Genomic DNA, 23,606 nt, shown 5'->3' with positions numbered 1-23,606 from the left:
CATTTTGTGTGTGCGGCCACCTTTCTGGGTGGGGCCTGTTGCTGACATTTGGAAACTAACCCAAAACGTCACAGGAAACTCAAGCTGAACACAATTGGCGCTCCAAATTCCATGAGCTTTTGCATCAGTTGTGCCAACATTGGACGAATCAGCCACCAAAGCAAGTGTGGTCCCATTGAATTTTCACCTTTTTCGTTAAAATCCAGAACTTACAGCCTTAAAAACAAGCTGCTTGGTCCAGCTGCTCCACTTCGGTTTCTATGCTTGACACAAACAAGCCTTCGCCTACCTTACTGCAATTAACCCCAAAAGAAAGGTCTTCATTTCTATTGGGACTTTCAACAAAGGCCAGCCCGAAGCATTTTACAACCGGTAAAGTACCTTCCTGAAGTGGAAAATACAGGAGCCAACTGTTACACAGCAAGCTCCCATAAATGTCAGCCTGCCCTTCTATTCGCTCATGTATTTCTTTTTTTTTTATTAAATATTTTATTGAAAATGTTTGGTCAACCAACACAGTACATTGTGCATCCTTTACACAATATAACAACACAAATAACAATGACTTATTTTATAAACAAAAAATGAATAAATAATAAATAACAAATATGAAAACTAGCCCTAATTGGCAACTGCCTTGTCACAAGTAACACTCTCCAAAAATATAATTTAACAGTCCAATATATAATTATCTGTAGCAACGACCTATACATACTATACAGTATATATTAACAACCCTGAGAGTCCTTCTGGTTCCTCCTCACCCCCCCCCCCCACCCCCCACCCCCCGATCCTGGGCTGGTGCTGCTGCCTTCTTTTTCCCATTCCGTCTATCTTTCTGCGAGGTATTCGACGAACGGTTGCCACCGCCTGGTGAACCCTTGAGCCGACCCCCTTAGGACGAACTTAATCCGCTCTAGCTTTATAAACCCCGCCATGTCATTTATCCAGGTCTCCACCCCCGGGGGCTTGGCTTCTTTCCACATTAGCAATATCCTGCGCCGGGCTACTAGGCCAAAGGCCAAAACATCGGCCTCTCTCGCCTTCTGCACTCCCGGCTCTTGTGCAACCCCAAATATAGCCAACCCCCAGCTTGGTTCGACCCGGACTCCTACTACTTTTGAAAGCACCTTTGTCACCCCCATCCAAAACCCCTGTAGTGCCGGGCATGACCAAAACATATGGGTATGATTCGCTGGGCTTCTCGAACACCTCGCACACCTATCCTCCACCCCAAAAAATTTACTGAGCCGTGCTCCAGTCATATGTGCCCTGTGTAATACCTTAAACTGAATCAGGTTTAGCCTGGCACACGAGGACGACGAGTTTACCCTGCTTAGGGCATCTGCCCACAGCCCCTCCTCGATCTCCTCCCCCAGCTCTTCTTCCCATTTCCCTTTTAGTTCATCTACCATAGTCTCCCCTTCGTCCCTCATTTCCCTATATATATCTGACACCTTACCATCCCCCACCCATGTCTTTGAGATCACTCTGTCCTGCACCTCTTGTGTCGGGAGCTGCGGGAATTCCCTCACCTGTTGCCTCGCAAAAGCCCTCAGTTGCATATACCTGAATGCATTCCCTTGGGGCAACCCATATTTCTCGGTCAGCGCTCCCAGACTCGCGAACTTCCCATCCACAAACAGATCTTTCAGTTGCGTTATTCCTGCTCTTTGCCACATTCCATATCCCCCATCCATTCCCCCCGGGGCAAACCTATGGTTGTTTCTTATCGGGGACCCCCCCAAGGCTCCAGTCTTTCCCCTATGCCATCTCCACTGTCCCCAAATCTTCAGTGTAGCCACCACCACCGGGCTTGTGGTGTAGTTCCTCGGTGAGAACGGCAATGGGGCTGTCACCATAGCCTGTAGGCTAGTCCCCCTACAGGACGCCCTCTCTAATCTCTTCCACGCCGCTCCCTCCTCCTCTCCCATCCACTTACTCACCATTGAAATATTAGCGGCCCAATAATACTCACTTAGGCTCGGTAGTGCCAGCCCCCCCCTATCCCTGCTACGCTGTAAGAATCCCTTCCTCACTCTCGGGGTCTTCCCGGCCCACACAAAACCCATGATGCTCTTTTCAATCCTTTTTAAAAAAGCCTTTGTGATCACCACCGGGAGGCACTGAAACACAAAGAGGAATCTCGGGAGGACCACCATCTTAACCGCCTGCACCCTCCCTGCCATTGACAGGGATACCATATCCCATCTCTTGAAATCCTCCTCCATCTGTTCCACCAGCCGCGTTAAATTTAACCTATGCAATGTGCCCCAATTCTTAGCTATCTGGATCCCCAGGTAACGAAAGTCCCTTGTTACCTTCCTCAACGGTAGGTCCTCTATTTCTCTACTCTGCTCCCCTGGATGCACCACAAACAACTCACTTTTCCCCATGTTCAATTTATACCCTGAAAAATCCTCAAACTCCCCAAGTATCCGTATTATTTCTGGCATCCCCTCCGCCGGGTCCGCCACGTATAGTAGCAAATCGTCCGCATACAAAGATACCCGGTGCTCTTCTCCTCCCCTAAGTACTCCCCTCCACTTCTTGGAACCCCTCAACGCTATCGCCAGGGGCTCAATCGCCAGTGCAAACAATAATGGGGACAGAGGGCATCCCTGCCTTGTCCCTCTATGGAGCCGAAAATATGCAGATCCCCGTCCATTCGTGACCACGCTCGCCACTGGGGCCCTATACAACAGCTGCACCCATCTAACATACCCCTCTCCAAAACCAAATCTCCTCAACACCTCCCACAAATAATCCCACTCCACTCTATCAAATGCTTTCTCGGCATCCATCGCCACTACTATCTCCGTTTCTCCCTCTGGCGGGGCCATCATCATTACCCCTAACAACCTCCGTATATTCGTGTTCAGCTGTCTCCCCTTCACAAACCTAGTTTGGTCCTCGTGGACCACCCCCGGGACACATTCCTCTATTCTCATTGCCATTACCTTGGCCAGGACCTTGGCATCTACATTTAGGAGGGAAATAGGTCTATAGGACCCGCATTGTAGCGGGTCCTTTTCCTTCTTTAAGAGAAGCGATATCGTTGCTTCAGACATAGTCGGGGGCAGTTGTCCCCTTTCCTTTGCCTCATTAAAGGTCCTCGTCAATACCGGGGCGAGCAAGTCCACATATTTTCTATAGAATTCGACTGGGAATCCATCCGGTCCCGGGGCCTTTCCCGCCTGCATGCTCCTAATTCCTTTCACCACTTCTTCTACCTCGATCTGTGCTCCCAGTCCCACCCTTTCCTGCTCTTCCACCTTGGGAAATTCCAGCCGATCCAAGAAGCCCATCATTCTCTCCCTCCCATCCGGGGGTTGAGCTTCATATAATTTTTTATAAAATGTCTTGAACACTCCATTCACTCTCTCCGCTCCCCGCTCCATCTCTCCTTCCTCATCCCTCACTCCCCCTATTTCCCTCGCTGCTCCCCTTTTCCTCAATTGGTGTGCCAGCAACCTGCTCGCCTTCTCCCCATATTCGTACTGTACACCCTGTGCCTTCCTCCATTGTGCCTCTGCAGTGCGCGTAGTTAGCAAGTCAAATTCTACATGTAGCCTTTGCCTTTCCCTGTACAGTCCCTCCTCCGGTGCTTCCGCATATTGCCTGTCCACCCTCAAAAGTTCTTGCAGCAACCGCTCCCGTTCCTTACTCTCCTGCTTCCCTTTATGTGCCCTTATTGATATCAGCTCCCCTCTAACCACCGCCTTCAGCGCCTCCCAGACCACTCCCACCTGGACCTCCCCATTATCATTGAGTTCCAAGTACTTTTCAATGCACCCCCTCACCCTTAGACACACCCCCTCATCTGCCATTAGTCCCATGTCCATTCTCCAGGGTGGGCGCCCTCCTGTTTCCTCCCCTATCTCCAAGTCCACCCAGTGTGGAGCGTGATCCGAAATGGCTATAGCCGTATACTCCGTTCCCCTCACCTTCGGGATCAATGCCCTACCCAGCACAAAAAAGTCTATTCGCGAGTAGACTTTATGGACAAAGGAGAAAAACGAGAACTCCTTACTCCTAGGTCTGCTAAATCTCTACGGGTCTACACCTCCCATCTGCTCCATAAAATCTTTAAGTACCTTGGCTGCTGCCGGCCTCCTTCCAGTCCTGGACTTCGACCTATCCAGCCCTGGTTCCAACACCGTATTAAAATCTCCCCCCATTATCAGCTTTCCCATCTCTAGGTCCGGAATGCGTCCTAGCATCCGTCTCATAAAATTGGCATCATCCCAGTTCGGGGCATATACGTTTACCAAAACCGAATGGAACACCTGCCCCACCCATCCTTTGCGTAGCCTAACCTGGTCTATCAGTTTCAGGTGCGTTTCCTGTAACATAACCACATCTGCCTTAAGTTTCTTAAGGTGTGCGAGTACCCGTGCCCTCTTTATCGGCCCGTTCAGCCCTCTCACGTTCCACGTGATCAGCCGAGTTGGGGGGCTTCGTACCCCCCCCCCCTTATCGATTAGCCATCACCTTTTTCCAGCTCCTCACCCGGTTCCCACGCAGCTGTATCTCCCCCAGGCGGTGCCCCCCCGCCCATCCTCTCCCATACCAGCTCCCCCCTCTCCCCAGCAGCAGCAACCCAGTAATTCCCCCCTCCCACCCCCCCCCCGCTAGATCCCCCGCTAGCGTAATTACTCCCCCCATGTTGCTCCCAGAAGTCAGCAAACTCTGGCTGACCTCGGCTTCCCCCCGTGACCTCGGCTCGCACCGTGCGACGCCCCCTCCTTCCGGCTTCTCTATTCCCGCCATGATTATCATAGCGCGGGAACCAAGCCCGCGCTTCTCCCTTGGCCCCGCCCCCAATGGCCAACGCCCCATCTCCTCCACCTCCCCTCCTCCCCCCATCACCACCTGTGGGAGAGAGAAAAGTTACCACATCGCAGGATTAGTACATAAGACCCCTCTTTGCCCCCCACATTCGCCCCACCACTTTGTTCGAACGTTCTTTTTAATAACCCGCTCATTCCAGTTTTTCTTCCACAATAAAAGTCCACGCTTCATCCGCCGTCTCAAAGTAGTGGTGCCTCCCTCGATATGTGACCCACAGTCTTGCCGGTTGCAGCATTCCAAATTTTATCTTCTTTTTATGAAGCACCGCCTTGGCCCGATTAAAGCTCGCCCTCCTTCTCGCCACCTCCGCACTCCAGTCTTGATAAACGCGGATCACCGCGTTCTCCCATTTACTGCTCCGAGTTTTCTTCGCCCATCTAAGGACCATTTCTCTATCCTTAAAACGGAGGAATCTCACCACTATGGCTCTGGGAATTTCTCCTGCTCTCGGTCCTCGCGCCATCATTCGGTATGCTCCCTCCACCTCCAACGGACCCGCCGAGGCCTCCGCTCCCATTAACGAGTGCAGCATCGTGCTCACATATGCCCCGACGTCCGCTCCCTCCACACCTTCAGGAAGACCAAGAATCATCAGGTTGTTCCTCCTTGCGTTGTTTTCCAGTGCCTCCAACCTTTCCACACATTGTTTCTGATGTGCCTCCTGCGTCTCCGTCTTCACCACCAGGCCCTGTATGTCGTCCTCATTCTCGGCTGCCTTTGCCTTCACGACCCAAAGCTCCCGCTCCTGGGTCTTTTGTTCCTCCTTTAGCCCTTCGATCGCCTGTAGTATCGGGGCCAACAGCTCTTTCTTCATTTCCTTTTTGAGCTCTTCCACACAGCATTTCAAGAACTCTTGTTGTTCAGGGCCCCATGTTAAACTGTCACCTTCCGACGCCATCTTGGTTTTTGCTTGCCTTCCTTGCCGCTGTTCTAAAGGATCCACTGCAATCTGGCCACTTTCTCCTCCTTTTTCCATCCGTATCCAGGGGGGATTCCCTTCTGGTTTACCGCACAGTGTTTTTCGCCGTCAAAATTGCCGTTGGGGCTCCTATCAAGAGCCCAAAAGTCCGTTTCACAGGGAGCTGCCGAAACGTGCGACTCAGCTGGTCATCGCCGCACCCGGAAGTCCGCTCATGTATTTCTTTATCTAGTTTCCCCTTAAATGGAGTTTGATAGGAGTTTAATCGTGAACCCATAAACGTTGTGCCTATGAATGGTATCAATAATTGTGGGCTCTCTCACTGGGTTTGGCTGTACATTTTTAGTTGTTGGCTTGTTTTTTCCTGAAGGTGCTGCAAATAACAATCAATGTTTTCCGAATCCACCCAGGATTTTTGGAGTCTGCGCTTTTTCCACTGATTTTTTTTCCTATATTCTTTTGACACCAAAAATAAAACCCTCCAATAAAACAAATACTGTGTTATCGAATTGGGAATTAACACTGAGTTTAATGATCATTTCTTTTTTTTTAAATATATTTTATTCAAGTTTTTTGGCCAAACATAACAATACGTAGTGTTTCTTTTACACAACAATAAAGCAATATAAATAACCGTGGCCAGTTTCAAACAAATAAATAAGTAATATATAAACAAAAACAAAAAACAAAACTAAATGGCAACTGCCTTGTCCAAAATAAATACTCTCCAAAAATACAATCCAGCAATCCAATATACAATTACATATACCAAATACCTGTACATATACAATAACATCCCTGAGAGTCCGTCCAATTCCTCCCCCCCCCCCTCCCCCCCCCCCCCCTCCCCCCTGGGTTGCTGCTGTTATCTACTTTGGTTTGGCTTCCTTCCACATTAACAATATCCTGCGCCGGGCTACAAGGGACGCAAAGGCCAACCCGTCAGCCTCTCTCGCCTCCTGCACGCCCGGCTCTTCTGCAACCCCAAATATAGCCAACCCCCAGCTTGGTTCGACCCGGACCCCCACCACCTTCGAAAGCACCTTTGCCACCCCCACCCAGAACCCCTGTAGTGCCGGGCATGACCAGAACATGTGGGTGTGATTTGCTGGGCCTCTCGAGCATCTCGCACACCTATCCTCTACCCCCAAAGAATTTACTAAGCCGTGCTCCAGTCATATGCGCCCTGTGTAGCACCTTAAATTGTATCAGGCTGAGCCTGGCACACGAGGACGATGGGTTTACCCTACGTAGGGCATCAGCCCACAGCCCCTCCTCAATCTCCTCCCCCAGTTCTTCTTCCCATTTCCCTTTCAGCTCATCTACCATGATCTCCCCCGCGTCCCTCATCTCCCTGTATATGTCCGCCACCTTACCGTCCCCCACCCATGTCTCTGAGATCACTCTATCCTGCACTTCCTGCGTCGGAAGCTGCGGGAATTCCCTCACCTGTTGCCTCGCAAAAGCCCTCAATTGCATATACCGGAATGCATTCCCTCGGGGCAACCCATATTTCTCCGTCAGCGCTCCCAGACTCGCAAACGTCCCATCTACAAATAGATCTCTTAATTGTACTACCCCAGCTCTTTGCCATGCTCCAAATCCCCCATCCATTCTCCCCGGTACGAACCTATGATTGTTTCTTATCGGGGACCGCACCGAAGCTCCCGTCCCTCCCCTATGCCGTCTCCACTGCCCCCAAATTTTCAATGTAGTCACCACCACCGGGCTTGTGGTGTATTTCTTTGGTGAGAACGGCAACGGCGCCGTCACCATTGCTTGCAGGCTAGTCCCCCTGCAGGACGCCCTCTCCAATCTCTTCCATGCCGCTCCCTCCCCTTCTCCCATCCACTTACACACCATTGAAACATTGGCGGCCCAGTAGTACTCACTTAGGCTCGGTAGTGCCAGCCCCCCCCTGTCCCTACTACGCTGCAAGAATCCCCGCCTCACTCTCGGGGTCTTCCCAGCCCACACAAAACTCATAATGCTCTTCTCAATTCTTTTGAAAAAAGCCTTCGTGATCACCACCGGGAGGCACTGGAACACAAAAAGGAATCTCGGGAGGACCACCATTTTAACCACCTGCACCCTATCTGCCAATGACAGGGACACCATGTCCCATCTCTTGAAATCCTCCTCCATCTGTTCCACCAACCGTGTTAAATTAAGCCTATGTAATGTACCCCAATTCTTGGCTATCTGGATCCCCAGGTACCGGAAGTCCCTTGTTACCTTCCTCAACGGTAAATCCTCTATCTCTCTGCTCTGCTCCCCCGGATGCACCACAAATAACTCACTTTTCCCCATGTTCAGTTTATATCCTGAAAAATCCCCAAACTTCCCAAGTATCCGCATTATCTCTGGCATCCCCTCCACCGTGTCCGCCACATATAGCAACAAATCATCCGCATACAGAGATACCCGGTGTTCTTCTCCCCCCCTAAGTACTCCCCTCCACTTCCTGGAACCCCTCAGTGCCATGGCCAGGGGTTCAATCGCCAATGCAAACAATAACGGGGACAGAGGACATCCCTGTCTCGTCCCTCTATGGAGCCGAAAATAGTCAGACCCCCGTCCATTCGTGACCACGCTCGCCATCGGGGCCCTATACAGCAACTGTACCCACCTGATATACCCGTCCCCAAAGCCAAATCTCCTCAACACCTCCCACAAATAAATCCCACTCCACTCTATCAAATGCTTTCTCGGCATCCATCGCCACCACTATCTCCGCTTCCCCCTCTGGTGGGGGCATCATCATTACCCCTAGCAGCCTCCGTATATTTGTATTCAGCTGTCTCCCCTTCACAAACCCAGTTTGGTCCTCATGGACCACCCCCGGGACACAATCCTCTATCCTCATTGCCATTACCTTGGCCAGATTCAGGAGGGAAATGGGCCTGTATGACCCGCATTGCAGCGGGTCTTTTTCCTTCTTTAGGAGGAGCGATATCGTTGCCTCTGACATCGTCGGGGGCAGCTGCCCCCTTTCCCTCGCCTCATTTAAGGTTCTCATCAGTAGCGGGGCCAGCAAGTCCAAATATTTCTTTTAGAATTCAACTGGGAATCCGTCTGGTCCCGGGGCCTTCCCCGCCTGCATGCTTCCAATCCCTTTCACTACTTCCCGTCCGGGGGCTGCGCTTCATATAATCTTTCATAAAATGCCTTGAACACTCCATTCACTTTCTCCGCTCCCCGCTCCATCTCTCCCTCCTCATCTCTCAACCCCCCCCCCATCTCCCTCGCTGCTCCCCTTTTCCTCAGTTGGTGGGCCAACAACCTACTCGCCTTCTCCCCATATTCGTACTGTACACCCTGTGCCTTCCTCCATTGTGCCTCTGCCTTACCCGTAGTCAACAAGTCAAATTCTACATGTAGCCTTTGCCTTTCCCTGTATAGTCCCTCCTCCGGTGCCTCCGCGTATTGTCTGTCCACCCTCAGAAGTTCTTTCAACAACCGCTCCCTTTCCCTACCCTCCTGCTTTCCTTTATGTGCCCTAATAGATATCCGCTCCCCTCTAACCACTGCGTTCAGTGCCTCCCAGACCACTCCCACCTGTACCTCCCCATTATCATTAAGTTCCAAGTACCTTTCAAAACACCCCCGCACCCTTAAACACACTCCCTCATCTGCCAATAATCCCATGTCCATTCTCCAGGGTGGAAGCTGTTGTTTTTCTTCCCCTATCTCCAGGTCCACCCAGCGTGGAGCATGATCCGAGATGGCTATAGCCGTGTACTCCGTCCCCGTCACCTTTGGGATCAGTGCCCTTCCCAAAACAAAAAAATCTATTCGTGAAAATACTTTATGTACATAGGAGAAAAACGAAAACTCCTTACTCCTAGGTCTACTAAATCACCAGGGATCTATTCCTCCCATCTGCACCATAAAATCCTTAAGCACCCTAGCTGCAGCCGGTCTCCTTCCAGTCCTGGACCTCGATCTGTCCAGCCCTGGGTCCAGCACCGTATTAAAATCTCCACCCATTCCCAACTTCCCCACTTCTAGGTCCGGGATTCGTCCTAACATACGCCTCATAAAATTGGCATCATCCCAGTTTGGGGCATACACGTTCACCAATACCACCGCCTCCCCTTGCAGTTTGCCACTCACCATCACGTATCTGCCCCCACTATCCGCCACTATAGTCTTTGCCTCAAACATTACCCGCTTCCCCACTAGTATGGCCACCCCCCTGTTTTTTGCATCTAGCCCCGAATGAAACACCTGCCCCACCCATCCTTTGCGAAGTCTAACCTGGTCTGTCAGTTTCTGATGCGTCTCCTGAAGCATAACCACATCTGCCTTAAGTTTCTTTAGGTGTGCGAGTACCCGTGCCCTCTTAATCGGCCCGTTCAGCCCTCTCACATTCCACGTGATCAACCGGGTTGGGGGGCTCTTTATCCCCCCCCCCTTGACGACTAGCCATTTCCTTTTTCAATCCAGCTCCTCACCCGGTTCCCACGTAGCTGTATCCCCCCCAGGCAGCGGCCCCCCGCCCCGACCCCCCCCTCCCATACCAGCTCCCCCTTCTCCCCAGCAGCAGCAACCCAGTTAACCCCCCCCCCCGCCCCCCCCCCCCCGCTAGATCCCAAGCTAGCGTAATTGCACCCCCCATGTTGCTCCCAGAAGTCAGCAAACTCTGGCCGACCTCGGCTTCCCCCCGTGACCTCGGCTCACACTGTGCGAGGCCCCCTCCTTCCTGCTTCCCTGTTCCCGCCATGATTACCATAGCGCGGGAACAAAGCCCGCGCTTCCCCTTTTGGCCCCGCCCCCAATGGCCGGCGTCCACAGCTCCTCATCCTCCCTCACCCCCTCCCCCACGACATGGGGAAGAGAGAGAAATTACAGGGTCGCAGGTTTAACAATCTGGGAAGTCCTCTCTTCCCCCTTTTCCCCCCTTCATCCCACAAATTCACCCCCCCCACTTTTGTCCCAAACGTTCTTTTTCTGGCCCGCTCACTCCAGCTTCTCCTCGACAATAAATGTCCACGCCTCGTCTGCCGTTTCGAAATAGTGGTGTTTCCCTAGATGTGTGACCCACAGTCTTGCCGGTTGCAACATTCCGAATTTGACCTTCCTTTTATGCAACACCGCCTTGGCCCGATTAAAGCTTGCCCTCCTTCTCGCCACCTCCTCACTCCAATCTTGATACACGCGGATCACCGCATTCTCCCACCTACTGTTCCGAGTTTTCTTGGCCCATCTGAGGACCATCTCTCTGTCCTTGTATCGGAGAAATCTCACAACTATTGCTCGAGGAATTTCTCCAGCCCACGGTCTTCGCGCCATAACCCGATAGGCTCCCTCCACCTCCAGCGGACCCGTCGGGGCCTCCGATCCCATTAACGAATGCAGCATCGTGCTCACATATGCCCCGACGTCCGCCCCTTCTGCACCTTCGGGAAGACCAAGAATGCTTAAGTTCTTCCTCCTCGCATTGTTCTCCAGCACCTCCAGCCTTTCCACACATCTTTTGTGTTGTGCCTCGTGGATCTCCGTTTTCACCACCAGGCCCTGTATGTCGTCCTCATTCTCAGCAGCCTTTGCCTTCACGACCCGAAGCTCCTGTTCCTGGGTCTTTTGCTCCTCCTTTAGCCCCTCAATCGCTTGTAATATCGGGGCCAACAGCTCCTTCTTCATCTCCTTTTTGAGTTCATCTACGCAACGCCGCAGGAACTCTTGTTGGTCAGGGCCCCATATTAAACTGCCTCCTTCCGACGCCATCTTGCTTTGTGCCTGCCTTCCTGGCCGCTGCTCTTGAGGATCCACTGCAATCCGGCTACTTTCCTCTCTTTTTTCCATCCGTGTCCAGGGGGGATTCCCTTCTGGATTACCGCACAGTGTTATTTGCCGTTAAAATTGCCGATGGGGCTCCTATTAAGAGCCCAAAAGTCCGTTCCACCAGGAGCTGCCGAAACGTGCGACTTAGCTGGTCATCGCCGCACCCGGAAGTCGAATGATCATTTCTTAACCAGCTAGCAGCAACCAAGCCTGGTCCTCGCTGCAGCTCACTAATTGGAAAATCTGGTCGCACTCCGCAAGAGAGGATGGAGCATAATCTCACAGTAGGATGCATTTGTAGATATTTTCAGAGCACTTATTGGGCAAGGTGGGGGTTAGACAAAGAGTAACAGCTGGTTGGAAATTTTCACATACTAAGCAGCTCATTTAAATTCAGATCCATCTCTATAAATATTAATAAGTAACGACGTCCTCATTTATTTTCCACTCTGAACACCCACCGCCCCGGCCTCCAGTTTTCAGTCAGCTCCATGCTATGCCATTGATAACCTGTTTCAGCCTGGCTCTTTCTCAGAGGCCACCCCTCTCCCATTTGTCTTGGGCAGTTAGCAACCTTCTGAAAAACAGATAACTGACATTCTTTACTCGCTTTTCTTCTTCATCGCTGACCACAATCCCGGCAAACAACCTCTCTAGATTTCTCCGTTCCTTTCAAATGCTAACATGGGGTTGGCCCAGTCAGGTCTGAATTCCAAAATGGCCACCGGCCTTAACAGAAACCTTCCGATTGTTTTAAGGATCTGGTTAAGTTATCTCACTAGTCTGTGTCATTCAAGTTGTCGATAAGAGTGCAACATTTTCTATCAAAATAGAAACATAGGTCATGCATCGCCCAAATAGCACGTTTTTTTTAAAAAGGAGGTTCAGGAAGAGAGAGGCCAGGATTATTCTTAGATGGTGCCACGACAAATCAAAAAGGCTGCATTTGGGTTCCTTGACTTTACAATGCATGAGCATAGAGTACGAAAACAAGGAAATAATGATCAACATAAATTATGAATACCAGTTAGGCCATAGCTGGAGTATTGCTGCAAATTCTGGGCAGTACACGTTAGGACGGATGTCGAGGCCTGGGGGGAAATGGGATGAAGGATGGAGGGACTTCAGACTGGAGAAGCCAGAATTGTTCTCCCCACAGCACAGAAGGGTCAAAGGGAGATTCAATAGAGTCGTTCAAAATGGTGAAGGATTTTGACAGTGTAACTGTTTCCAGGGGCAGAAGGGTCAGTAACCAGAGGAACACAGATTTAACAAGACTGGCAAAGTGAGCCAGAGAAGAATAAGCAGTGAGTTGTTCAGATTGGGAATGCACTGCCTGAATAGGTGAGGGCAAGCCGATTCAGGAATAACTTTCAAACAGAATAAATACTGGAAGGGGAACAATTGTAGGAATACAGGAAAAGAGCAGATGAAATTGAACTTTTTAAAAATTTGCTCTTGGCTGATGAGTGTAGCAATTACTGCCCATCCTGAATTGCCCCTGAACTGAGTGATTTGCTAGTCCATTCCGAGGGCAATTAAGAGTCAACCATATTAGTGTGGGTCTGGAGCCATATGTGGGCCAGACCAGGTAAGGATGGCAGATTTCCTTCTCCAAGGGACATTAAATGAACCAGATAGTTTTTTTTACCATAATCTGGTCATTTCATGACCATTATAAATATGGCTAGCTTTTTATTTCAGTTGCATTAATTAACTGCATTTAAATTTCCCTCACGTTGGTGGTGGAATCCAGAGCATTGAGGCGGGATTCTTCAATCCCACAGCAAAGTGTCCACGCCGTCGTAAACACCTTTGTGTTTTATGACGGCGTGAACGGGCCGCTCCCATGGCTAATTCTGGCCCCTCAGGGGGCCAGGACGGCGCTGGAGTGGTTAGCGCCACTCCAGCTGCATATCCCGGCGCGAACTGTGCGCCGAGGGAACCGCGCATGCGCAATTGCGCCGGCGCAGCCGAGGACTTGAGCAGTGGTGCCGGCGCCAATGCGCACATGCGCAGTGGCCTCCTTCAACGCGCCGGCCCCGACACAACATGGCGCAGGGCTACAGGGGCCGGCGCGTAGGAAAGGAGGCCCCCAGCTACAGAAGCCGGCCCGCCGATAGGTGGGTCAAGATCACGGGCCAGGCCACATCGGAGCCTCCCCCCCCCCCCCCCCCGGGGTCAGACCCCCCTCCCCCTCCAAAGGCCACCACCCGACCCTTCCATGCCGAGGTCCCGCCAACCCAGTGCAGGTTAGAATGCCGGCGGCTGGACTCGGCTCTTTTCCTTCAGCCGCTCGGCCCATCCGGGCCGGAGAATCGGCGGGCCGGCCGCGTAGAGTGGCCCATGACCGGCGCCGCGCCAACCATGCCGTCGCCAATGCCGTTGCTTCTCGCTCTGCGGAGAATCGCGTGCCGGCGTCAGGGCGGCGTGGCCCGTTCGCGGGGATTCTCCGGCCCGCCGCAGGGCTGGTCTCTGAATTACTAGTAACATTAGCATTATGCAACGAACATTCTAACTGGATAGCTCTTTCAAATAGCCAGCACAAGCATGTTTGGCTGAAAGACACCACAGAGGGAGCCCATTGTATCAATTGAGGGCAAGGATAAATTAGGGACAAGATGGACTTGGACCGATATGAAAGGCAAAGCCAAGACTTCATATATAAACCTAAAGGCAGTGCATAATGTTGTAAATACATCAACAATGACATGGTTGACATCATAAGACTAAACATTGAGTGTGCATTAAGTATACAGGAATTGACTTCCGGGTGCGGCGATGACCAGCTGAGTCGCACGTTTCGGCAGCTCCCGGTGAAACGGACTTTTGGGCTCTTGATAGGAGCCCCAACGGCAATTTTGACGGCTAAAAACACTGTGCGGTAAACCAGAAGGGAATCCCCCCTGGATACGGATGAAAAAAGGAGGAGAAAGTGGCCGGATTGCAGTGGATCCTTTAGAACAGCGGCAAGAAAGGCAAGCAAAAACCAAGATGGCGTCGGAAGGTGGCAGTTTAACATGGGGCCCTGAACAACAAGAGTTCTTGAAATGCTGTGTGGAAGAGCTCAAAAAGGAAATGAAGAAAGAGCTGTTGGCCCCGATACTACAGGCGATCGAAGGGCTAAAGGAGGAACAAAAGACCCAGGAGCGGGAGCTTCGGGTCGTGAAGGCAAAGGCAGCCGAGAATGAGGACGACATACAGGGCCTGGTGGTGAAGACGGAGATGCATGAGGCACATCAGAAACGATGTGTGGAAAGGTTGGAGGCACTGGAGAACAACGCAAGGAGGAACAACCTGAGGATTCTTGGTCTTCCTGAAGGTGCGGAGGGAGCGGACGTCGGGGCATATGTGAGCACGATGCTGCACTCGTTAATGGGAGCGGAGGCCCCGGCGGGTCCGTTGGAGGTGGAGGGAGCATACCGAGTGATGGCGCGAGGACCGAGAGCAGGAGAAATTCCCAGAGCCATAGTGGTGAGATTCCTCCGTTTTAAGGATAGAGAAATGGTCCTTAGATGGGCAAAGAAAACTCGGAGCAGTAAATGGGAGAACGCGGTGATCCGCGTTTATCAAGACTGGAGTGCGGAGGTGGCGAGAAGGAGGGCGAGCTTTAATCGGGCCAAGGCGGTGCTTCATAAAAAGAAGATAAAATTTGGAATGCTGCAACCGGCAAGACTGTGGGTCACATATCGAGGGAGGCACCACTACTTTGAGACGGCGGATGAAGCGTGGACTTTTATTGTGGAAGAAAAACTGGAATGAGCGGGTTATTAAAAAGAACGTTCGAACAAAGTGGTGGGGCGAATGTGGGGGGCGAAGAGGGGGGAAAGAGGAGTTTTATGTACTAATCCTGCGATGTGGTAACTTTTCTCTCTTCCACAGGTGGTGAAGGGGGAGGAGGGGAGGTGGAGGAGATGGGGCGTTGGCCATTGGGGGCGGGGCCAAGGGAGAAGCGCGGGCTTGGTTTCCGCGCTATGATAATCATGGCGGGAATAGAGAAGCAGGAAGGAGGGGGCGTCGCACGGTGCGAGCCGAGGTCACGGGGGGAAGCCGAGGTCGGCCAGAGTTTGCTGACTTCTGGGAGCAACATGGGGGAAGTAATTACGCTAGCGGGAGATCTAGCGGGGGGGGTGGGAGGGGGGAATTACTGGGTTGCTGCTGCTGGGGAGAGGGGGGAGCTGGTATGGGAGGGGATGGGCGGGGGTGCACCGCCTGGGGGAGATACAGCTGCGTGGGAACCGGGTGAGGAGCTGGAAAAAGGGGATGGCTAATCGACAAGGGGGGGGGGGTAAAAAGCCCCCCAACCCGGCTGATCACGTGGAACGTGAGAGGGCTGAACGGGCCGATAAAGAGGGCACGTACTCGCACACCTTAAGAAACTTAAGGCAGATGTGGTTATGTTACAGGAAACGCACCTGAAACTGATAGACCAGGTTAGGCTACGCAAAGGATGGGTGGGGCAGGTGTTCCATTCGGGGCTAGATGCGAAAAACAGGGGGGTGGCTATATTAGTGGGGAAGCGGGTAATGTTCGAGGCAAAGACTATAGTGGCGGATAACGGGGGCAGATACGTGATGGTGAGTGGCAAACTACAGGGGGAGACGGTGGTTTTGGTAAACGTATATGCCCCGAACTGGGATTATGCCAATTTTATGAGGCGGATGCCAGGACGCATTCCAGACCTAGAGATGGGAAAGCTGATAATGGGGGGAGATTTTAATACGGTGTTGGAACCAGGGCTGGACAGGTCGAAGTCCAGGACTGGAAGGAGGCCGGCAGCAGCCAAGGTACTTAAAGATTTTATGGAGCAGATGGGAGGTGTAGACCCATGGAGATTTAGCAGACCGAGGAGTAAGGAGTTCTTGTTTTTCTCCTATGTCCATAAAGCCTACTCGCGAATAGACTTTTTTGTGCTAGGAAGGGCGTTGATCCCGAAGGTGAGGGGAACGGAGTATACGGCTATAGCCATTTCGGATCACGCTCCACACTGGGTAGACTTGGAGATAGGGGAGGAAACAGGAGGGCGCCCACCCTGGAGAATGGACATGGGACTAATGGCAGATGAGGGGGTGTGTCTAAGGGTGAGGGGGTGCATTGAAAAGTACTTGGAACTCAATGATAATGGGGAGGTCCAGGTGGGAGTGGTCTGGGAGGCGCTGAAGGCGGTGGTTAGAAGGGAGCTGATATCAATAAGGGCACATAAAGGGAAGCAGGAGAGTAAGGAACAGGAGCGGTTGCTGCAAGAACCTTTGAGGGTGGACAGACAATATGCGGAAGCACCGGAGGAGGGACTGTACAGGGAAAGGCAAAGGCTACATGTAGAATTTGACTTGCTGACTACGGGCACTGCAGAGGCACAATGGAGGAAGGCACAGGGTGTACAGTACGAATATGGGGAGAAGGCGAGCAGGTTGCTGGCACACCAATTGAGGAAAAGGGGAGCAGCGAGGGAAATAGGGGGAGTGAGGGATGAGGAAGGAGAGATGGAGCGGAGAGAGTGAATGGAGTGTTCAAGACATTTGCCCCCGACTATGTCTGAAGCAACGATATCGCTTCTCTTAAAGAAGGAAAAGGACCCGCTACAATGCGGATTACAACCCGATACAATACTATTTCCCTCCGAAATGTAGATGCCAAGATCCTGGCCAAGGTAATGGCAATGAGAATAGAGGAATGTGTCCCGGGGGTGGTCCATGAGGACCAAACTGGGTTTGTGAAGGGGAGACAGCTGAACACGAATATACGGAGGCTGTTAGGGGTAATGATGATGCCCCCACCAGAGGGGGAAACGGAGATAGTAGTGGCGATGGATGCCGAGAAAGCATTTGATAGAGTGGAGTGGGATTATTTATGGGAGGTGTTGAGGAGATTTGGTTTTGGAGAGGGGTATGTTAGATGGGTGCAGCTGTTGTATAGGGCCCTGATGGCGAGCGTGGTCACGAATGGACGGGGATCTGCATATTTTCGGCTCCATAGAGGGACAAGGCAGGGATGCCCTCTGTCCCCATTATTGTTTGCACTGGCGATTGAGCCCCTGGCGATAGCGTTGAGGGGTTCCAAGAAGTGGAGGGGAGTACTTAGAGGAGGAGAAGAACACCGGGTATCTTTGTATGCGGACGATTTGTTACTATATGTGGTAGACCCGGCGGAGGGGATGCCAGAAATAATGCGGATACTTGGGGAGTTTGAGGATTTTTCAGGGTATAAATTGAACATGGGGAAAAGTGAGTTGTTTGTGGTGCATCCAGGGGAGCAGAGTAGAGAAATAGAGGACCTACCGTTGAGGAAGGTAACAAGGGACTTTCGTTACCTGGGGATCCAGATAGCCAAGAATTGGGGCACATTGCATAGGTTAAATTTAACGCGGTTGGTGGAACAAATGGAGGAGGATTTCAAGAGATGGGATATGGTATCCCTGTCACTGGCAGGGAGGGTGCAGGCGGTTAAGATGGTGGTCCTCCCGAGATTCCTCTTTGTGTTTCAGTGCCTCCCGGTGGTGATCACGAAGGCTTTTTTTAAAAGGATTGAAAAGAGCATCATGGGTTTTGTGTGGGCCGGGAAGACCCCGAGAGTGAGGAAGGGATTCTTACAGCGTAGCAGGGATGGGGGGGCTGGCACTACCGAGCCTAAGTGAGTATTATTGGGCCGCCAATATTTCAATGGTGAGTAAGTGGATGGGAGAGGAGGAGGGAGCGGCGTGGAAGAGATTAGAGAGGGCGTCCTGTAGGGGGACTAGCCTACAGGCTTGGGTGACAGCCCCATTGCCGTTCTCACCGAGGAACTACACCACAAGCCCGGTGGTGGTGGCTACACTGAAGATTTGGGGACAGTGGAGACGGCATAGAGGAAAGACTGGAGCCTTGGAGGGGTCCCCGATAAGAAACAACCATAGGTTTGCCCCGGGGGGAATGGATGGGGGATATGGAATGTGGCAAAGAGCAGGAATAACGCAACTGAAAGATCTGTTTGTGGATGGGAAGTTCGCGTGTCTGGGAGCGCTGACCGAGAAATATGGGTTGCCCCAAGGGAATGCATTCAGGTATATGCAACTGAGGGCTTTTGCGAGGCAACAGGTGAGGGAATTCATGCAGCTTCCGACACAAGAGGTGCAGGACAGAGTGATCTCAAAGACATGGGTGGGGGATAGTAAGGTGTCAGATATATATAGGGAAATGAGGGACGAAGGGGAGACTATGGTAGATGAACTAAAAGGGAAATGGGAAGAAGAGCTGGGGGAGGAGATCGAGGAGGGGCTGTGGGCAGATGCCCTAAGCAGGGTAAACTCGTCGTCCTCGTGTGCCAGGCTAAGCCTGATTCAGTTTAAGGTATTACACAGGGCGCATATGACTGGAGCACGGCTCAGTAAATTTTTTGGGGTGGAGGGTAGGTGTGCGAGGTGCTCGAGAAGCCCAGCGAATCATACCCATATGTTTTGGTCAGGCCCGGCACTACAGGGGTTTTGGAGGGGGGTGACAAAGGTGCTTTCAAAAGTAGTGGGGGTCCGGGTCGAACCAAGCTGGGGGTTGGCTATATTTGGGGTTGCACAAGAGCCGGGAGTGCAGGAGGCGAGAGAGGCCGATGTTTTGGCCTTTGCGTCCCTAGTAGCCCGGCGCAGGATATTGCTAATGTGGAAAGAAGCCAAGCCCCTGGGGGTGGAGACCTGGATAAATGACATGGCAGGGTTTATAAAGCTAGAGCGGATTAAGTTCGTTCTAAGGGGGTCGGCTCAAGGGTTCACCAGGCGGTGGCAACCGTTCGTCGAATACCTCGCAGAAAGATAGATGGAATGGAAAAAGAAGGCAGCAGCAGCAGCCCAGGATCGGGGGGGGGGGGGGGGGGGGGGGGGAACCAGAAGGACTCTCAGGGTTGTTAATATATACTGTATAATATGTATAGATCGTTGCTACAGATAATTATATATTGGACTGTTAAATTATATTTTTGGAGAGTGTTACTTGTGATAAGGCAGTTGCCAATTAGGGTTAGTTTTCATTTTTGTTATTTATTATTTATTCATTTTCTGTTTATAAAATAGGTTCTTGTTATTTGTGTTGTTATAATATTGTGTAAAGGATGCACAATGTACTGTGTTGGTTGACCAAAAATTTTCAATAAAATATATTTTTTTAAAAAGTATACAGGAATTATCGGGCTGTAAATCACTACAGGCGTAAATGTCAATATAGTGGATTGTAATATCATTTACAACAGCATAACAATGTGTTGTGCCCAAGACTGCTGTAGCGTTACCACTTTAGATTTACAGGTTGTATTTCATCTATCACTCAACAACTTCATCTGCTCCATCTCCATTCTCAAATCACCACTCTACAAAGAACACATTGGCATGGAGAATCCTGGTACCTCAGTAAATTATGATTCCCGCACGCCGTTCATCTTTTCAAAGACTCCTATCTTTATTAACCTCTTGTACACAATAGATCTTTCACACTCTTGTTCCCCTTTCCCTTCAAAATTTATTTCCACTAACTTTGCTGTTCTAATTCCTTATCCCCAATGTGTTCAACGGTCGCTTCCACTTTTTACGTTTTCATATACTCCTCCTCCTCGTGCTTTCAGGCATTTCATCTAGGCATTGAGCCATACCCAAAGATAACATGAAATCCACCCCCCCCCCCCCCCCCCAATAGGATCTCACTTTGGTTCAACAAAGCCACTTGGAAAGTATTAACAACTGGTTAACAACAGACACTGCAATCAATGTCGGGTAGTAACATTTCATTAATAACTTCAACTTTTTCAAATCTTATATAAATGAATATTAAATCCCAACAGTTTATTAAAATCAATATCCAAACAATCTCAGGATGGAATTTTATTCAGGACAAAATTCCTTTATCACATTAAAAGATGACTTTCATCCTTTGTACTCATTATATTCTGGGGACAATGTACTTCAATAGTTTCACCATTCAGAGGCTATTGGTGGGGTTACATTATATCTAAATTCAAAATATATAGTACTTTCCCAGCACCAATAAACCGTGGATGGTGTGAAGCACCAATATCTGGAAACAGAACCAGATCCCTGCATAACCAACGCAGGATATGCCAGGAGACTGATTACATTGCTGTCTTTGGGAGATTGATGCGCGCAAACTGGCCGCCACCTTTTCCACATTGTGACAGTGACTACAGTTCAAAAGTACCTGATTGGCTATAAAGCCCTTAGGGACATGGTCCATAGAATTCCTACTGAGCAGAAGGAAGCTATTTGGCCCACCGAGTCTGCACCGACCCTCCGAAGAGCACCCCACCTGGGCCCACTCCCCTTCCTATCCCCGTAACCCACCTAACCTGCACATCATCGGACCCTAAGGGGTAATTGATCATGGCCAATCCGCCTAACCTGCACATCTTTGGACTGTGGGAGGAAACCGGAGCACCCAGAGGAAACCCACGCAGACATGGGGAGAACGTGCAAAGTCCACACAGTCACCCAAGGTCAGAATTGAACCCGGGGGCGAAATTCTCCCCCAACGGCGGGATGCCCGCCGACTGGCGCCAAAGCCGGCACAATCAGACGGGCATCGCGCCGGCAAAAAGGTGCGGAAGTCTCCGCATCTTTGGCGGCCTAGCCCCAACATTGAGGGGCTAGGCCGACGCCGGAGGGATTTCCGCCCCGCCAGCTGGCGGAAATGGCGTTTGTTGCCCCGCCAGCTGGCGCGGAAATGCGGCGCATGCGCGGGAGCGTCAGCGGCCGCTGTCAGTTTCCCAGCGCATGCGCGGGAGCGTCAGCGGCCGCTGTCAGTTTCCCGCGCATGCGCAGTGGGGAGAGTCTCTTCCACCTCCGCCATGGTGGAGACCGTGGCGGAGGCGGAAGGGAAAGAGTGCCCCCACGGCACAGGCCCGCCCGCGGATCGGTGGGCCCCGATCGCGGGCCAGGCCACCGTGGGGGCACCCCCCGGGGTCAGATCGCCCCGCGCCCCCCCCCAGGACCCCGGAGCCCGCCCACGCCGCCTGGTCCCGCCGGTAAATACCAGGTTTGATTTACGCCGGTGGGGGAGGCAATTTCTGGGCGGGACTTCGGCCCATCCGGGCCGGAGAATCCAGCGGGGGGTCCCGCCAACCGGCGCGGCCGGATTCCCGCCCCCGCCCAATCTCCGGGAGCGGAGACTTCGGCGGGGGCGGGATTCACGGCGGCCAACGGCCATTCTCCGACCCGGCGGGGGGTCGGAGAATGACGCCCCTGGTCCCTGGTGCTGTGAGGCAGCAGTGCTAACCACTGTGGTCATGAAAGGTGCTATATAAATGCAAGTCTTTTTTGAAACGCCCAAAGGTCTCGATTATCCCCAAGCTTTTTTGTCACTGATATTTCCAGACCCCCTCCCTCACTGCCTGATTTCATTTTTCCCAAAAAGAATAGGATTCCTGTCACAGAGAGCAACTGGGTGAAATGTTCCTGTACTTGTAGATTGTGTCTGAGTGTTTTGGCTTGTATGGCGCAACACCAGGATGAAGTAGTGGTTTAAGGTGATCAGTTATCAGGAGAGGCTTCCTGCACAGACAATCACACAACTGGGGATGCAGCAGCTAGAGAAAGCCAGCCACTGCGTTATTAAAGATTGGAAATCCGAATGAGTCATCGCTGATTAATGAGCCTCAATTGCAAGGGACATGTTTCTAACCTGAGCTGGAGGCGGGGGGAGAAACCAGTCAATTCTCTCTCCTGTTGTGACTGGAATTAATGGGGCTGCCGACAAGCCCTGCTTGCTGAACAATAGCCACACATTGGAGGGTCTGCAGGTTTTTTTTTTGCAGTTTGTAAATAGAGGCGCTGCCGGAAGAAAGCGGAGAGCCGGCTCTCTGCGCTGGAGGGACATCGCAGTTGTAGCAGTGGGTCAGTCCTGTCCAGCCTGCACTCTGTGTCACTGTGTCTCTGTACCCCCCCAACACACACACATTTAAACACCCCAAATCCACCCCAAGCTGCAAACGCGTCCCCGGCCTTTTCTTTGTGACAGCAAAACAGCACCAATGAATTAATAATGGCAACAGGAGAGGAGGAATGGGTGGGGAGCCCCCCTTCCCCCCAGCACAAGAAAGGCTACGCCACAAAAACAGACTGACCTGTCACACTGGCCTTTGCGACTCTCTGAATAATGGCCTTCATGGTGTTTGATTGGTAACACGACAATCGGGCTGGTTGCTGGAAGCCGGGTTTTTTTTTTCTCTTGGTGCAGTGTCAGTGTTGAATCAGACAAGAGAGCGGGGAAGTGGGCTGGTTGGAAGTGAGAGCAGTGATTCCCCTACAGGACAGGAGCAGAGTTGCACATTAAACTGCAATTGAACAAGATAGAAACCAAAAATAAGATAGAATAAGACTCACATACACAATAAACTGCAATTGAAGATAGAGCAAGACTCACACTAAACTACAATTGAACAAGATAGAAACCAGAAATAAGATAGAGCAAGACTCATATGCAGAATAAACTGCAATTGAAGATAGAGCAAGACTCATACACTTATACACACACAATAAACTGTGCCATACAACCTGAAGGCTTCTCAATTCACCGGGCGTACCGCACCGTGTCATCAGGCAAAGCGAAGGGTGGAGGGGTTTGCCTCCTCATCAACTCCTCCTGGTGCTTGGATATGGAGACCCTGGCGACCTACTGCTCCCTGGACCTGGAATACCTGACCGTGAAGTGCCGCCCATACTATCTTCCATGTGAGTTCACTTCAGCCATTATCACAGCGGCCTACATCCCACCTCAGGCAGAAGTGAAGAAGGCGCTGGACGAACTGTACACAGTCATAAACAACTACGAAACAGAACACCCGGAGGCCTTGTTCATCGTGGCCGGAGACTTCAACAAGGCCAACCTCAAGAGTGTACTGCCAAAATTCCACCAGCACATCTCCTGTCCCACCAGGGGCGACAACACTCTTGACCACTGCTACTCAAAAATCAACGGCGCCTACCGTTCCATCCCCCGAGCGCACTTTGGGAAATCAGGCCATAAGACGGTGCTCCTTCTCCCGCCATACAAGCAGAAACTCAAGCGGGAGAATCCAG

At 51.5% G+C, this 23,606-nt stretch overlaps 1 protein-coding gene across 1 annotated transcript in view; it reads right to left on the bottom strand.

The window, feature by feature from the left end:
* The window catches only part of dtd1 (D-aminoacyl-tRNA deacylase 1), a 202,329-nt gene extending 179,512 nt beyond the window's left edge, over window positions 1-22,817 (bottom strand). Inside the window, exon 1 of the mRNA XM_072504096.1 lies at window positions 22,652-22,817. Within this exon, the coding sequence (XP_072360197.1) occupies window positions 22,652-22,694 (43 nt within the window). The 5' untranslated portion in view covers window positions 22,695-22,817. The remainder of the gene's footprint in view (window positions 1-22,651) is intronic.
* Window positions 22,818-23,606: the final 789 nt, after the last annotated feature.

This window comes from Scyliorhinus torazame, chromosome 1 (genome assembly GCF_047496885.1).
Source record: "Scyliorhinus torazame isolate Kashiwa2021f chromosome 1, sScyTor2.1, whole genome shotgun sequence".
In the NCBI taxonomy this organism is placed as follows: domain Eukaryota; kingdom Metazoa; phylum Chordata; class Chondrichthyes; order Carcharhiniformes; family Scyliorhinidae; genus Scyliorhinus; species Scyliorhinus torazame.
The sequence above is the reverse complement of the archived record's forward strand: the minus strand, read 5'-3'. Positions and strand labels throughout refer to the sequence as shown.